The sequence below is a fragment of the Molothrus ater genome, chromosome 9, assembly GCF_012460135.2.
Source record: "Molothrus ater isolate BHLD 08-10-18 breed brown headed cowbird chromosome 9, BPBGC_Mater_1.1, whole genome shotgun sequence".
Lineage (NCBI taxonomy): Eukaryota > Metazoa > Chordata > Aves > Passeriformes > Icteridae > Molothrus > Molothrus ater.
In genome coordinates this window covers 19,380,375-19,397,893 of record NC_050486.2, presented here as the reverse complement: position 1 = coordinate 19,397,893, position 17,519 = coordinate 19,380,375, and the positions used below count along the sequence as shown (strand labels likewise).

The following is a 17,519-nucleotide window of genomic DNA, read 5'->3' as shown; positions in this document are numbered from 1 at the left end:
AATTTACATTTAGGGGTTGTTTTTTCTTATAGCAAGTCTTATCAGTGGTTCTTAAAGGCTTCAGTATATTCATATTTTCTCAATGTCACAATAATTTCTTGGACAGTGAAAACCAACTGTATGAATACATATGTCAACAAGCTATGTAATGTAACAAGAAATAATATAAATTTACAGCCACATAAAATTGCTTCTATGACACAGAGGAATGTATTTTTTTCTGCCATGGAACACCTGAAGAATTATACTAATGCCATCCAGGAGAAATCTGCCTCCTCAACCTAGCCAAGATGCTCATGCCCTGAACTGGCCTTTCAAAGAGAACAGAAACATAAACCAGAGAAATAATCACCCATAACAATCCCAAACTGATGAAGGGCAGAAAAACAGAACTGTACCATTTGAAGATGTGACATGCAGAACACCAGAACATTTGGCTTAGCCAGAACTACCAGAAGCAAAGTGAATATCCTTTACCTCCAGCTGAACCTGCATTAATAGCATGGGAACCCTGGAATTTTTTGCATCTGACCCATCAGGGAATACATTTCAGATAAACTGCCAGAGTTTGGGTTTGTTTTTTTGGTTTGTTTGTTTTTTTGTTTTTTTTTTTACTTTAATACTTTAGAAAATAAGTAACCAAATGATTAAACAAGGGTATAATTAAGACACTATTCAAAAATTGTTACATGAATTAAGGGCATCCTCTAATGAACTTTGCTATTTTTAAAAGTGGATAGAGGACAGTTTTAGAGGTTTACTCTTGAAGCATGAAATTCTGGATAAATGACAACTGCATTCATATGTCAAAATGTCAGTTCTTTAGAAGGATCCTATTACCATGCAGAACCATCAATATACCAGGCTTATTTTCTTATAAATGTAAACAACAAAAAAGGATGGCTGTAGTTTACCAGTTCTATCAAATTTTTTTTAAATGAAGAAAAGATAAGGCTAACACTCCCTCTCCTCAGTAGCATGTTTCCCTTTGGGAAAGTAGAAATATAAGACAGAATAAAAACAATAACCATTTTTTTTGGAATTTTGCATTCAGGCAACAAGTTGGTTGCAAGTTACCAAGTCCTACTTGCAATTTTAAAAGCTCCCCAACAAGGTCTCACAAACAGGCTGCCAATCTGAACACCACCTACCCATTTCTTCAGAACTGAGTATGTTCAAAAGCTAACACTAGGGCACATACCTGAAATTTCCAAGGACAATTTAGATCTGTGTTTAGGAATAGAAAAAACTACTATTATTTTTATAGTATTTATAATAAATATGACCCCCTACACCAAACCACATTACTAATGAATCTGTATACTAACATCAGATGAAGTAATATTTCATACAGATCCAAAATCATCCTAAGAGAGTCAAAAGACAACAGTCCATTTTCCCCATTTGTAATTTTCTTTCTATCTACTGGGAAAGTGTCCACTTTGGACTGATGGCTGAAGCCATCATTTGATCATTATTTTGAAATCACAGTTTGTCTAACCCATGCTCGAATTCAAAATTTTCTGATTGAAATGATTTATTCATATCCAATACTGAACAAAATTTTACTATATAAACAATGCAACTCTAATATCAAAAATCCAGTCATACTGGATTAAACAATCATCTGTGCCTTGTGCCCCACATTCACAGGAACTGTGCTGTGAACATTTACCACATTTACACTGAACTACTACCAGTGCTTCAACCCTTCGTACGAAGCAAACTGAGGATCATCTGCCCTTGGCCTTTCAGAACTCACAACAAAATACAGAACACCTACTCTAAAGAGCAAAACACAGAAGTAAAAACAGCATTACAAAGACTGAAATAAAAAACTGTGTCCTGATCTACTACCTGAAGACAAATTTTCTCCATGTAACCTTTCTTCAGTGAACTGCCCTTTTGTTTCAAAAGCTCTTGTACATTTACCACAAGGTATAGTTACCACAGTTCTACTCACAGACATTCAGATGATAAACATTAAAATTACTCACATAATAATAATAATAATAATAATAATAATAATAATAATAATAATATAGACATAATTTACTTTGGAGAGAGTTGCTGCATTTGTTAAATTCATCTTCCTGAACACAATAATGCTGAGTTGTTTCCCATGACACTCTGAAAAAAATATCTAACTTTAACTTTATGTACAGCAGAATGATTATGTATAAGCTTTATCTGCAGTGTCCATTGGATATGCTGATAAATGACTGAGATCTAATTAAAGGTTATAATTCCTTTGGTTTTCCTTCCAGCTAGTTTTAAGAGAAAATAAATAACAGATGCATTTTTAAAGAAAAAAATACCCAAAGGAGAAAAAAAAAAAACAAGTTCTGGTTCAAGAATCCTGATTGCTAGAAATGTATAAACCTCATTGCTGTACCATACTGCATATTAAATAAAGTTTAATTTTGTTTTAGGTAGAAACAAGAAAAATGAAGACTGAAGAGAATGAAAATTATAAAGCACTTAAATTTTTGTGGAAGTATGTTAAATACTTAATAATTTTTGTGATAATATTATATTTTTGGTAAGAAACAAAAGCAGAATTCATGGTTACCATAGTTACACATACTCTTTGTTGTGTTTCAAAGCCACATGATCTGATTCAAAGTAATACACATCAGGCTCTTCCTCATCCTCCTCTGCAGTGTGGATGTTGGCACTCTCTTTGGCAGATGGTACAAATCCAGCAACAAGCCTAGACTCAGAAAGTGGCTTTCTTAGTCCATCACTCCCATGATCCCCTGTATTACTATTTCTCTCTTTTTCATTCTGTTTGATTTCTTCAGACTTTTTGGGAGATCCATTGATATTATTAATACCTACAGGTACATTCTTTTCAGTAGGACTAAGATTATTTTCCTCAACCTGTCCGTTTTCTCTGCAAGGAGAGTTATTTTTAGGAGGGCTACTTCTGGCAGGGGCAGCCCTTCGTGGTGAAGTTCTTAACGTGTATCTGTGTTCTTGAAGTTCCAACATATTTGTCATCTGAGCCGAAACACAGTTCAGCACTGAAGAATGTGGTTCAGGTTCACCTGAGATTGATGCACTGTCTTGGTGAGTATTCAGGTTGCTATTGGTGTTTTCAGCACACTGTTCCTTAGAGGCACTGCTATCTCCTACAACATCCACCTCCTCCTCCGAATCCCTTAACAAAGATGACTGGATTTCAGAAAAGGACCCTGTAGCTGGCTCAAATGCCTGATTAGCATGCTCCTCAGGCAAGCAGTCATTTATTGGTTTGTGGTCCTCTAACTTTACCTGTTCTTGAGAGTTTGTGCAAGGCACATAATGGTCTACAACACTGTCCTCTTTGCTGCTATTAAGCAGCAACGAAGAATGGGCAAATGAGTTTCCATTTTCTGCTACTGTTTTGTCCTTGGGCGTATGGGAACCAGCACTGTTCTGCTTAGCGCTCCCATCAACCTGACAGTCATCACAGTTAAGAGAATTTGAGTCTCTCTCACCAACTCCATTGACAGTCTGATAACCTGCAACCTCCTCAACTACTGCAGAATTATTAAACCCTTCTGCACAGACATTCACCTTTTTAACTTCCCTTTTCTCACAATCATCCAATATAAGACATCGACAAGCTCGCTTAGTCCCCGTGGAGGCTGCATCATTGTCCGACACCAAGCTTTTATTCTCCAATGGCTCCTTCTCTGCCTTAGTGGGCAAGTCTTCCTCAGAACTGTTGGGTGCCTCTGAACGCAGGCAGCGTTTAATTCTTTTCAAAACTGGTGAAACAGGTTCTGCTTGCTTTTTTTCACTATTTTCCACAGTTTGTTTATCACCATTATCTTTCTCCGAAGTGGACAGCCCTCTCTTTCTAGGGCTCACCCATGACTCCCGAGCACTCTGCTGTTTCAAGTCAGTAGTTCTGCCACCGTTGCTGCCCTTCTGAGTTTGCACAGACTCTGGCCTCTTCTTTGGTGACCTGGATCGGATTTGAGCATGGGCTGAGACCTCCTCCGGATGAGCAATACTGCGATTCCTTAATGTTCTACCACAAAAATTTTCATCCAAACCATTTAAACCCACTGTAGATCTTGTAACACGAGTAGATCGAGAAGCAGCCATACTATGGCAAGTCCCTAAAGTATGTTCATTGTGATCCACTCACTGGGAAACCTTCGAAAAAAATGTAAACAAAACAGTCAGAAAAAATATTAAATAACACCTAGAGACAGAGCAAATGTGAAGAATGTATTGTCACAAATGTACCAATGTAAAACTGAATAAGCCATTCAATGGATTCATACTGCTTCTTTCCGTGGTGTTTCTTTAGTGCACTAAATTTTTCCATCTCAGCTACAAAGTAGCTGACTTGGTATTTGTGGTTCTTCTGGCTTTAGTACTTGTGTGAGTATTGCTCATATTTATGCCTTATGTAAGGCTAGAATGTCCCAGTTAGGCTCTAGTTACTAAAATACACTATTTTTATGTATTGTACATATATTATAATGTATTTGTGTTATTATTTACATTTTTCTGTTAAGTTAAAGGTACAAGACTGTATTTTTAATATCCCACAGTTTCCAGTTACACGGTTTCACAGACTAAAAAGTAAACCATTAAAATTGCATTTGCTTACTCAGTTGTTGCTTAAAGAAAAAACAAATCTCTCATATATAACAAAACAGAACTGCAATTCTAATTTAGCAAGGAATTAAAAAAATAAAGCACACCACTAAAAAATACTTAGAGTTATTATTAGTAAAAATGAAATAAAACAAAATTTCTGAATCAGAAGCATAAAATCATTCCAGCTGGAAAAGCCTTTGGGAGCCAATTCTATCCAACTTTCCATTGAAATGAACATGAGGCCTAAATTCAGATTTTGTTACATGGAACATTATCCAGCTGAGTCTTGCAAAACACTGAGTACAGATATTCCACAACTTCTCCAGGCAACCTGTTCCAGTCCTTAAAGCAAAAATATTTTTTCTTATTTTTCTTATTTCAGGTGGGGCCTCTCCTACTTCTGTATCACTTCTGACAACAAAAGCCTAACTCTACCAGGAATCTCATCTGAGGTACTGGAAGGCTGTCTCAGCTGGTGAGATGGATCACCACTCTGATCAGATTTAAGTAAAGTCAGACTCAAAGGTGAGTTTAAAACATCTCATTTAAGGTGGCTGTATTTCACATTTCAGGGTGAAATGTAGGAGTACTTGACCTGCCCAGCATCTCAAAATAATTTTTAGGAGAACCCTGTTCAGTCTTACCCTTCTATTAATTTAATCTTTAAAAGTTCAGTGTGTCAAACTCTGTATCACCACAGACCTGTCATAATAGCCTTGCTAATGAACAGATTCATTTCACATTTGTGCACAATAGTTCATCTTCCCTTTTTCATCTACCCTAATTCCAGATTATACAAATCCTTTCAACTGTCATATGATGTGAAGAGTACAAATTTTAAATATGGAATCAAACCTTTCACACATTACTTAGAAATGCTGAAAATAAAAAATAGAGAAACTTGTTTCAAGAGGCATTTTTCATTTTCAGTGAAGAAGGGGAAAACAAAAACATAAATTCATAAATTCTCCCAAATCTAGTATTTAAGTGTCAGATGGTTCTAGAACAGGAAAGAGAATGAGACAAGACAAGTACACTCTCATCCAATAAAATTCTGTTTAACAATTACCAGTGTTTACTGTGTTGTGTGTTTAGAAATTCACAATGCAAGCAGTATTTCTTAAGGAAAGCAATGTATCCTAACAGCATTGCTTGGTGTAGTTTTGGACAAAACTGTAGAGGAAAGCACATTAATTTTGTGTACATGTGGTATAGCTCATAAACAACTGCTATGACAGCACATCATTTTGCACAAAGAAAAAGACAATTATAAAGTGAAAATTTCAAATGTTCTTAAAACCGTGATTTATTTGTGCTACTACAACCCTCCTGCTTGTTAGCTGCTCCTGCTGCCTCAGATGAATGCCTGGAAAGGTGCACTGCTTGTATTCCTGAAAATGTATCTAAAGAGATGCTGCAGCACTAACTTTCGTTCTGTCCACTTAGAAGTAAGTAAGTGTGAGCCATCAACACACTCTGCCTTAAGAGGAAATACAAATAATATGTCAAGCAGCAAATGGTCAAACATCAGCAGCTTACTGAAGACAGCAAAACACCATGTGTTTTCTATCATGGTTTCTATACCTATTTTCCACATGGATAGACTTGCCTGCATATTGTCCCTCTTTGCACGCAAGCTCAATACCACCTGGAGAGTGATCCCATTTGGGGTTGAACCCAAACATTATTTACAGATTCCATTTCCCCTAGGTTGTTCTAATTAAAGCTAGCACACATTAGGGGTGAGTAACTGACATTTCAAATCAGTACCAATAAAAGAACTTAAACCAAATTCAAATGTATACTTTGGTTAGTAATTACTTCTGAACACAACAGACTTTAGAAATCATATGTAAGAAAGAAATCTTTACTGATTTGCTGATATGATACTTTCTCAAGAAATACACCTTATGTGACAAGAAAGAAAGTTATTACTTCCTTAGTAAAAATATAAAAAAACTTACCATTGCAAAACTAGAAGAAATGTAAACTTCTGGCATTTCATACAGCAGGCTCTTACTGTACCACTCAAATAATATCAATCACCATTGCTGATATCCATCATGCAATCCAAATGCTTTACTAGTTTATGCCATCACATCAACCAGATTTTGAAAACTGTTGAGAAAAAGACAAAGATATCAATAAAACATTTAAATTACCACACTGGAAAAGAAGAATGCAACAGGACATATAAAGACTAACAGCTTTTTAAAGAAGAAATTATGAATTTTAAAAGCGTCCTACTGAAAGAAAGATTAATATGCTATGAAGTAATTAAGTATGTGAAATGTTAATTTAGGTTTCAAATGTAAAATGCTTTCCTTAGTAGTTTCTAAGTGATTCACTGTATCACACTAAATGTGCAAGCAAATGAATTCACAGGAGTCATGTTAGAGTGTTCAAATTTCAGAAGGTATTTGAAGAGACATAAGAAAACAAGTTGTGACAGGTATTACTACAAGTAATGAATTATGAAATGCACTGTATTTTATAATTAGATACACAGTGAAAAACTCTGTGGTTTAATTTTAATTAACTGAGTAGACCTCTAAACTTATATTGGCTCCAAATCCCTGAATAACCTTCATTGATCAATGGGACTAAAATGCTTTCTAGAGTTCACATTAAATCTGTTCTTCATCCAAGGAAAACAATGTATAGCACCCTCATTTGTAGTGGAAGTAAAATATTTTGGATATTGAAAGACAAAATACATCCCCAGATCCAAATGTTACACAACGATTTCGGTCGTCTCCAATCTGGGCATCTCTGCCAAAGACCAAGTTACTACTTGAAAAAAACATCAGCAATCACATTTAATTTAAGAACATCTAGTACTATGAAGGCACCATAATTCACTAAAGAATAGTGGTTATTGAAGCTTTCTTCATATTCTATTGACTTCATACAAGTGACCTTTTCTTCATCTTGACAATTCAAATCTTCATGATCTAAACCACAAGCTGACAGGTTCCTCCATATTCTTCATTCTACACAGTTTTTATATTTAGATTACTGAAAATTGTCTTTACTTTAAACCTAGTTATGATTTCATACTGGTAAGAACAGAAAATTAATTCACCATTAAGGCTGCCAATTCAAAATACAAACTGAGCTGCATAAGAGGAGGAGAGATTAATTATGTCTAATTGCAGTGAAGTTCAGTTACAGAAGATGTTTCTTCAGTGATGCTACATGAAGTATCACAAATTCTATTATGTAGATAACTAAATCAAATCAGGTTTCATTTATTCAGTAGGATTTCTCAATTTAACAAACAGCAGAGAACTATTATCATAATAAGACAAACAAAGAATGGAAGAAGAAGGCAAAGACAACCACTTGAAAATGCATGGTACTCTTAATCCATATTGTTGCCTTTCCTAAAGATGCCTTTAACTGATGCCCCTGGGGACACTAAAAGTATGACAAAGTTTGACCAATTTTTGCAAAAGAACAACATACCCAATAAAAATAGTAGCTCAGTAACTTTGGTAAAAATACAAAATATATTTAAACAAAAAACATTCAAAGAAAACATTTAAACAAAATGTTAACAGTGGGCCAATCAGAAGGTGGCCTAATATCATCATTTTTAATTACTTTACCGGTCTTAAGTAAAGAACTTATGAATAAGTTGTTTCAGGAATGGCTGGAATAGTAATAGCAGTATTTTGTCAGATTTGTACACCTCATCTCTCTCAATTTTCTTTTGCCCAAAACAAGCCTATTTTACTCACAGTAGGAAAGACACAACCCCTGCTGTGTCCATTTGCCTTTGGGGACAGCTGAAGCATTTCAGACCCAGCAAAAAGACTGCATAAATATCTTCAGAGAAGAAACCAAGGTGGTTAAAAAAAGTTTTACTTAGTCAGAATTTTTTTTCTGGTAGCAGTTTCCAGGGATGAAGGAGGGAATAACAATTTACAAAACCAGGAAACTTAAATCAGGATACAGTGAAATGACGGCCCTTAATTACGCTTAAAACATAGAAAACAACATTCACAAGGGCCTAACAAGTGAACAATTATATAATTTTTCACTGAAGTTTTCTTGGAAAAGCTGTCTTGAAAATTAACTATTATTTCTTTATATTGCATAACCAATTACAATGACATTTTTCACTTAGAACAACCACATCTTCTGTGGCAGAGAAAATCAATAGAAGAGTAATTTAATATTTTGGACACCACTCATTTTAGCAGCTATTTATGAGTTGGGATAAGGAGTGCAAGGGGAAACTATATAAGCTTTTAGGTCTAAAAGCCTTTCTTCAGGGAACCACATCAACATTTAAGAAAGAATACCAAAATACTGCAATAAAGACTAGAAGTTTGAAGAGTGATAATCAGCTAAGAAACAACACTCTCTGGTCTGCAGAGCCCACTAAAAAATAAGAAGTTACAGGTTAAATAGAGTGTAATGCAGACAGAGCTCTTGAAATAAGTAAGGGACTCTGTCTCTTGTGGGGAAGAATCTGTGTAGGAAGGCAATGAGCAAATGTTGCTACTGAAACCACCCAGGAAATGGTCACACATTAATAATCAGTATGGACAATCTTCAGAGTGAGACTGAAGTTCAACTGCTTGCAAAAATTGTCTGTACATCTTGTGTACAATCAAGCATGTGATGACAATATAGGATGCATATCTGGGTAGGCTTTTTTGCATTAAAGAACCCTTAAACTTACTCAGCTTCAGGCAGACTCTACCAATACATATCATCATATTCACATTATGCTACAATTTTTATTTAACTTAGCCACAAGCCTATTTAGTAAAGTTACTGAATGCTCAACTGTGTGCATGAAAACTTCTAGCAACAAAGAAACAAATTTACATGGAGATGAAAAACAACAGTTAAAGACAGCAGAATAAGGAAAACCCTTCCTAAACAGGCAGAATAACCAACTTTTTTTTCTGGATTATGCTAGTACTGTCTGAGAGTCAATTACGAGCCAAATGGTTTAAAGGAATTCAGAAACATGGATGCAGTTACAAGTATGTTCCATGTGGCCCTAAGCCAGAAAAGAGGCAGTGAAAAAAAGCAGTCAATACCTGAACATACTGGGTGTATACCAGAGCTGAAACCAGCAAACCAAGAGAGGTCTCTACTATAACTGTGGTAGAATTATATATAGGGAACCTAGGATGGATAATTAACAGTACATACAAAATTAAACAATTTTTTTTTAAAAAGTGCACCCAGGATGGGGGAGAACAGACTTTCAAGAGAAGTCTCCAATGATTAAGTCTCTTGATGTCACTATTTGATGAAAATGGGCAATATCTAAAGTCTTCCACAACAATTCTACCCTAGGAAACAGAATAGTGTGTTCATCTAATCTAGAATATAATGAATCATTTTCATATTGAAGAGAAATAATCTGTTATCTTTCTTCTGAGTCTCATCTAACAATCCATATGCTCAGTGATAAAACTGCAGTGATAAAGATTCAGATTTTTCCAAGTGGTCAGATATGGCATTTGTGGGTATCTGATAGCAGGAGCACTCTCTAGTACCATACCTCAGTAAACCCCAAATTACTTCAGAGACAGTATCTGCTATTGGCAAAGTTACCACTTACAAGAGCACATGTGACACACATATATAATTACCCAAAGTAATAAACTGGTGGAGCTCTGTGGTATGAAATAGCAGTTCTTAAATTCTCTGCAGAGCAATGGAATGTTACTTACAACAGTGCATCTTTAAAAAGTGAAAGCAGCAGCTATTTATGCAAACAGAATCTAATCCCTTACAGAAGTATTTGCCCAAGACAAAAAAGTTAGCACCTCTGAAAAGATGAGAATCTGCACAGACACCAGATTATCAAGATTTTGGATTATCTCCACACAAAAAATACATTACTTCCTAACAAAGTAGTATTACTAAATTAGGGATGAATTTCATTTAACAAATTATATTCAGCAGTCTATCACATCTAGAGTATGCCAGCATCTCTTCCCACACACACCAAGTTTCACAGAACTACATTAGCAAGAAATCAGTTTTCTGGGAACAGCATTTTATTTTTCTGATTCTACATGACATCAAAACAAGTAGTACTTTCAAATGATAGAAATAACCTCAATCAAAAGACATTATGAAGATCTTACTCGAAATAATACGTAACAATAAGCAGCTTAAAGCTATAACAAAAAGCTTAAAAGCAATAAAAATTAATAAATGTTGCTGAAGTTATTCTGAGATTTCAGCTGTCTCTGACACAATAGGATTATATTGCATATGGTCAAAATATAGTCTTTCAGAATGGGACTACTTATATTAGTCTTATATATAAAAGGCTAGTAAGATAAAATAAAGAAAGTAAAAGAAAAAATAGAATAGTATTAAAAAAGAAGTCAACAGGTTTTAAAAGCTAGTAAACTGCCAATGGAAAAGTTCTACTCAAAACTGAAACTGCAAAGAACCAGAATGGATAATTCAATATGCTATTTTTCTTCCTTAAAAGAGATGGGTTCACTAGGCTAGACAAACCTATTCTTACATAAGAAGAAAAAAACTCTTTAGAAAGAATCTTCTTGTGGAAATCTATTTCTACTTCTTTCTGGAAGAAAAAAAACCATAATTGGCAGTGAAAATGAATTGGTAGTTAAATCATGGGATATATGAAAACAAACAAAAGCTCAGCCTCCTCCTAACACAGTCTTACTCTTTCTCTAAAACCACAAAAAAAGGCTGAAGCAGAAAGTTGTATGACAATGACCAGCAACGCACATCTGCTCCTCTGCACCCCTTCCACTCAGCAGTGCTATCACAACTGCTGACAGCATTGCTACTTCTCACTCTTCTGGGCTACCTATCTGAGGAAACTCACTGGGAGGATGAGTGTGATATAGGCATCACCCCTCTTCCAGCCAGACATTCCAGGATAAGATTGCAAAATTACTTCACATAAAACTAAATATGAATTATACAAGTGTGACTTTACAGCAGAACTCTAGAAAAGCAACAGTGGTTGCTTTTCAAATTTCTTCTCTTTAAAGCCTGAAACACTTTAACTGCTTTCAGTTTCTTGTATCCTGGCCAAATTAGAGTTTGTGCTGAAATTATACATTGAAGCATCTGTCTCAGACTGATATTCCCACCCTGCTGTCTCTCTCCTGAATTTTCAGTCAAAATAATTACTCATTTCTGTGCACAAATATGGAAATTATTTTAAACCCTTCTTGCTGCTTAAGATACATCTGACTGTTTCCTCAAGAAGGTTTTCTTCCTCCATATTTTGGAGTAAGAAATTGGGATTTGGCATAGAGAAGAGTTTGCCTGAGAACAAAAATCCTGGTGGAGCTGTGATGAAGGCAGGCTGAGGGCAATGCTAAATGTGAATGCACAGGGAAGGAGACCAGCTACATTGGCAAAAGGAGTGGATGCTGACTGGAGAAAGAGACACACAGGAAATCCTGAGGAACTGCTAGAAGACAGAAAGAACACAACTATAAAGTCACTACTCTCTGATAGAATTAACTTATGAAGAAAATTGAAATCATACTATGTAAAAATTGAAGCAGCAGCTATTTATGCTATATTATTTAAGCTATAATAACTTCCATGTTCCAGTTTAAAAAAAATATGCTTAGCCTCATTTATTGGCCATCCCTCTATATCCTTATCACCACACCTACCCAATCCACTTTATCATCCTAGGTGAAAGTCCCACTCTAAATTATAATATGGCTTTTTCATGTGAAACCATTCAATTGCTAATTAACTGTCCTGTTATCCAAAGAGTATCTCCTGTGCAGGATTACCAAAACACATGACTTACATCTTTGAGATACATTAAATCACACAGGTTCTTGAAAAGCTCATTATAAAATTAATTACACTAACTTAATTACAGTAACCATTTATCAAACTGTTACTCTAGGAGAAAACTCCAATAAGATTTCATCTTTTAAGCAAAGAACACAGTTTTATATAAATAGGAAAACTATTATTTATTCCCTGAAGAAGTTATTATTACAATATACAGAAAATATCTAGCATAAAAAGACATTGCTTTTTCCCATAGGTAGGCTGCAATTTTAAGAGTCATCAAGTACTTAATAACCCTGCTAGCAGTTTACAGATGAAAAGCAACCTGATGGGAGAAAATTATTGCTCCTATACTTTTTCTTAAAAGCCAGGATAAACCATTTGCTCATTTTTGTACAATATTACACTGGAAATTACTATTCTGTCTGATTTACTTTTGGAGCAGTGCCTATGAACATGCTACCTTATGAAGTAAACTGTAAAGTGCATATTGTATGAAATACTGTCTAGAACATATTTTTATCCCAGATGATTTTCAGTCAATGGCATGCATTTGAAATGCAACAATTAATACAGCTTTTTATATGCAAAATTACAGCATCAGCTCCATGAGCCTCACAAGGCTGGTGCACAACTCACAGCAGCACCACACACACAACCAGGTGCCCTGTGTGAGCTGTGCTTTGAAGTGCTCCTGCATTATACTAAGGCAAACATAAACCCAGGGTTTGGAAAAGGGACATGTGAGGCAACAGTTCCTGTAAAACATTTCAATGTTGTTTTAGAATGAAAATGGTTTTGTTCTAATTTTTTCTTCAAAATTTAAAATATGCCCTCACTTCCCAGAGAAACAAAAAGAGAGAAGGCTGTTTTTCCAGCTATCTAGATTCATGAAAACTATTTTAACCACTTGTTTTCCATCTGATAATGCTTTTGCCTCAGTCTAGGCTTTTTCCCCTATCTAGAGGAATACACACTATTCCAGAAGCAGATCAGCAATGGGCTGGCTTTGGAGTCCTAAACGTGGCACCATTCTGCCACACATCCCACCACACCTCCATGTTCTGAAAAATGTCATGTTCCTCCCTCTGGCCTCTCCAAACCTTCAGGATGGTGAGACAAATTCCAACCCATATATGCACTGACTAAACTGCTTGCAAACCATGTATAGCAGGTGGCTATTGGGCTGAAATCCCCCTTAAAAAGGGGGCTACAATTTTTGTGAAAGCTGCAATATTTCCATAGCTCTGAGATGTTTATTCTCAGCTAAATTTAGAGGAGTTGCTAAGTTGGCCTAAGGATTCAAATATGACTTAGTGACAACAGTAAACAAATAGAGAGACACCTAAACAGTTGATCTAAATCACACTCCAAATGCTGAAAATATATTCTGGACAGACTGGGGGCAGTGAGGGGATGCAGAACTATCCCCCAAAAAATGAAGCAAAAAAAAATTGCAGCTTGTCACAGCTGTGCTGTGGCCATGCTGTGTCTTCTCACCCAGTGCATTTTCATGCTTCCAGAATTCCAGGCATCCCTCGGCACACCAGCTGATCCTGTGTGTATAATCATAGCACCAGTCACTACCAGCACACAGATGAGTTCTCACATGCAATGGGCTAGGCAAAGTAATGGACAGGCTTAGAAGCCAAGTATGCTTTAAACTTGAATTTAAACACTGTGGTAGCCTGCTACCACAGAATCACAGGCTGGAAAAGATTGTTAAGATCACTGTGTCCAATTGTAAATGACTTGCCTTATGTCACTTTTTGATTGGCAGTTTTTTTTAAGAGCCCCAGCTCTTTTAAGTGCTCATGTGGCTCTATTACAACTGACTGTGACATATTAATAAAACTGTATTACACCAAGTCATTTCTCTGGTGAACAGCCAGAGAAACATCTATTTTCTAAACTGTCTGAGGTGCTACAGCTGTTGACATGTTTCAGCACTGTACTCTATGCTAGAACCTCAATATTGTAGCACTTCTCAAAATAGTGATCTGCAGTAAAAAAGACCCATCCCTCCTTCTGCCTTCCATAGAGGATGTTGTTTATTTTCATTGCCTCATGCTGCAGTTTGGTCTAATACACAGCACAAGTGCTACAGCCATATTTAGCCATCCGTGACAGCTTTGCATTGCAGCCTTTCAAAGCAGCTCTGAGCACGTTCCTGCTCTGTGAGCTGGATGTCAGCATCATCTACACCAAGAATGTGCCTTTCTCCCCACAAATACTTGAAGGCAGACAGAAATTTTCTCCCAATGCTTGGGTAACCTGACAAAACTGCAGATATCAGCACCTGAAAATGTTTATTCTTAGATGCTGTCTAAATTCTGCTTTGTGACTGACACTGAGCTTGTTAAGCAGAGAGGTTTCAATACACCTCTGTAGCCTGATGTTCTCACTGTATGCTCAGGCTGTATTTATGTTTTCTGAGTAAGAAGAGTGTTATGCATATTTCAGTCTACTTGGCTTGGGAGTTTCCACTGGCAAGCACTGAAGGTGTTTTAAGTGCATTAGGAACTGTGGTTTTCAAAAGCTCTTAAAGGGGCAGGGAGCAGCTGCTTTCTGCTTTGCTGCTATCCTGTCTTCAGGCACAGGAGACAAACCAAGATGCAATAAGAACAATATCACATACCCTTCCTTTTAATCACAGCACATCTACTGCTAAGAGAGGCCTTGATTAAAAAAGGCACTGACTTTATTGTAAGACTGCTCCCAGTTCAACTAGTACACGACCTTTTTCTAGCTGCTACTGTTCATATCCAACTACTTCCAAATAGGATACTTAGCCACAATTTCCTTGATTGAACAGTACCTTGGTAGCCCAATTTACTGTTCTAGTCTAAAAGATATAATTCAAATAGAACTATGACCACATCACATGTAATTTTGTTTTACTTGATTGCCATTCTGCTTTCCTCTCTTGCTGTGCTCAGAAGGCCTTCGTAGGCCAGCACATTCACTGATAAACAATATGCTGCTTTTTATTTCCCACAATTTCTGTGTTCTGTCTGGCCTATGCTTACAGTACCAACTGGAAATACAAAGGAAGTTCTGTCTAGCCTACATTTACATTTAAAACAATAGCCTTTCAGTTACTCTTATTTTCTCAGTATGAATATTTTTTCATTCGAATACGTTGGCATTAAATTTAATTAATTGCTAACATAATTGCCCTGTAAGAATGCAGGGAGTTGCTTGTTCTTTTCCTACAGGTTTTTGCTTTTCCTGTGACCACTGACAAAGAACCTTTAGGCTTGCTCCACTTTCATTTTTCACCTAGATGCAGGCTTACTCATAGGTTTTGCAGCTCCTACAGCCCTTGCACAGTAAAAATTCAGAATAGTCTGATTCACACTTTCTTGATCTTTCAAAGTCACAAATTTATTCCCTTGAAAGACTAAGCTGGGACAGTACAACTTTTCATACAGCACCACTACTCATCAGCTGTTTCTTCTCCAGGTATCTTATTACTGTGCTAAATATACATATTTGATAGATTTAAAATACATTTCAAAGCATTTCTAAGACTTTACACCGTTACTCTAAACCTACAATTAACCTGTCAACACACTGCTGAAATACAACTACAGTTTACCCTACACATGCTTTTCTTTTGGCTTCTTTTATTCAACTTTGTGATACAAGAATACCCAGATATTCTGCTTTGAATTTATTGTTCTTCAGGGTTTTGTTCTGCAACACTCAGTTTATGATTTCTTGCAACTACACGAGACAATTTACTTTCAATACTATGCTCACTGTTCAAGTATAAAATGAAAGATTGCCTATGAAGTGAAAAATTTATTCTGATTCTATTACCCTGTCCCAGCAGCTGAATACTTTATCAAGGACTTTGTAAAGATCTCTCGATATTGAGATGTTGCACTACATTTAGAGAGCAAAAGGGACGTACTTATTACTGCCTAAGCACATGAGCATATCTGTCACCTATGCACAGAGACACTTGATTCCCCTTGCATGTTAATTGACTATTCACTTTCAAAACTTCTCCCTCATTAAATTTAAATGCAAATCAATTATGCTCAACATTATTAAACTTCAAGCCTCTTTTCTCACACAGAGCAAAGCCACACGTCTCTGCAGTCAGTACTTTGTCTCCAACAGCCGTGATAAGCAGATGGTTAGGCAAGAGCTGCTGTGTATAATACCATTATAGCTTCCAAATATTTTTAGCTCAGAGTCCTCCTAAGTCATATGTGATATATATCTATTTTCTAAACTTCACTGAATTTCTCTTCCATGAATTTTCCTTGTCTTCCCTTGAGCCCCCATAAGTTTTTAGCATTCAGGCTCTCACTGATGTTTTCACAAAAAGAGAATTCTGTATTTTTATTTTTACAAATGGGTATAAAGACCTGGCAAAAAAGAAAAGGCAAGGTTAGATACCCAATGCAACTCTCATAGCAACTTCATTTTAACTCTTTCTCCATTCTGCCTTCAATTGGCTTTTTCCTGTTTTCCTTTGTCTTTTTTTATTGGCAGAATAAATTTTTTGTTTTATTTAGAGCTTCCCCTTCTACTTCAGTTTTTCCGACTTTGTCTAAGAAACACTTTCTCAGGGATGAAAACAAAAAGCCTCGTGGTATTATTAATGATGGAAAAGCATGTCATTGCAACTGTAATGGCATAGATACTGCAAATACATACACTCAGCTCTAGTAACAAAGGTGCATGTTTGCAGTTTTATCTACCCTAATAAACACATGAAACTTCAAGGCTTTAAACAGCATCTTGCCTTTTCTCATTTTAGTTTTCTGAAACTGAAGTAATTTTTCACAGATTTGACTTTCCTCTTTTGTCTCAAGACAATAGGATTCATGACTATGGTAGTATTTAACGGACTTTATACTTAATCAGCGATTAATTCAATAATTCAGGGCAAACTGACAACATTTTAGTAGAATAGCAATTAGAACATTTAACCTTTTATATAAAAATACATGTCTGGTTATGGTATCTAAAATTCTCAATAGTATCTACTTCCATAAATAAAAAAGAGACACTCATTTTACCATTCCTTGCAATTATCCTGTAACATCAGGTTAAAGGACTGAAGAAACATTAAAAGGCTATTCAATTTCCAGGTTCAGCCACTAGAGAATTTC

The 17,519-nt window shown here is 35.9% G+C and overlaps 1 protein-coding gene across 3 annotated transcripts in view; it reads right to left on the bottom strand.

Moving 5' to 3' along the window:
• The window catches only part of ZZZ3 (zinc finger ZZ-type containing 3), a 56,617-nt gene that overhangs the window by 26,271 nt on the left and 12,827 nt on the right, over positions 1-17,519 (bottom strand). For all 3 annotated transcript variants that reach the window (XM_036387907.2, XM_036387910.2, XM_036387909.1), the window contains exons 2-3: positions 6,567-6,720; positions 2,588-4,149 (exon numbers count right to left, since the gene is read on the bottom strand). In XM_036387907.2, the coding sequence (XP_036243800.1) occupies positions 2,588-4,098 (1,511 nt within the window). In that variant the 5' untranslated portion in view covers positions 4,099-4,149; positions 6,567-6,720. The remainder of the gene's footprint in view (positions 1-2,587; positions 4,150-6,566; positions 6,721-17,519) is intronic.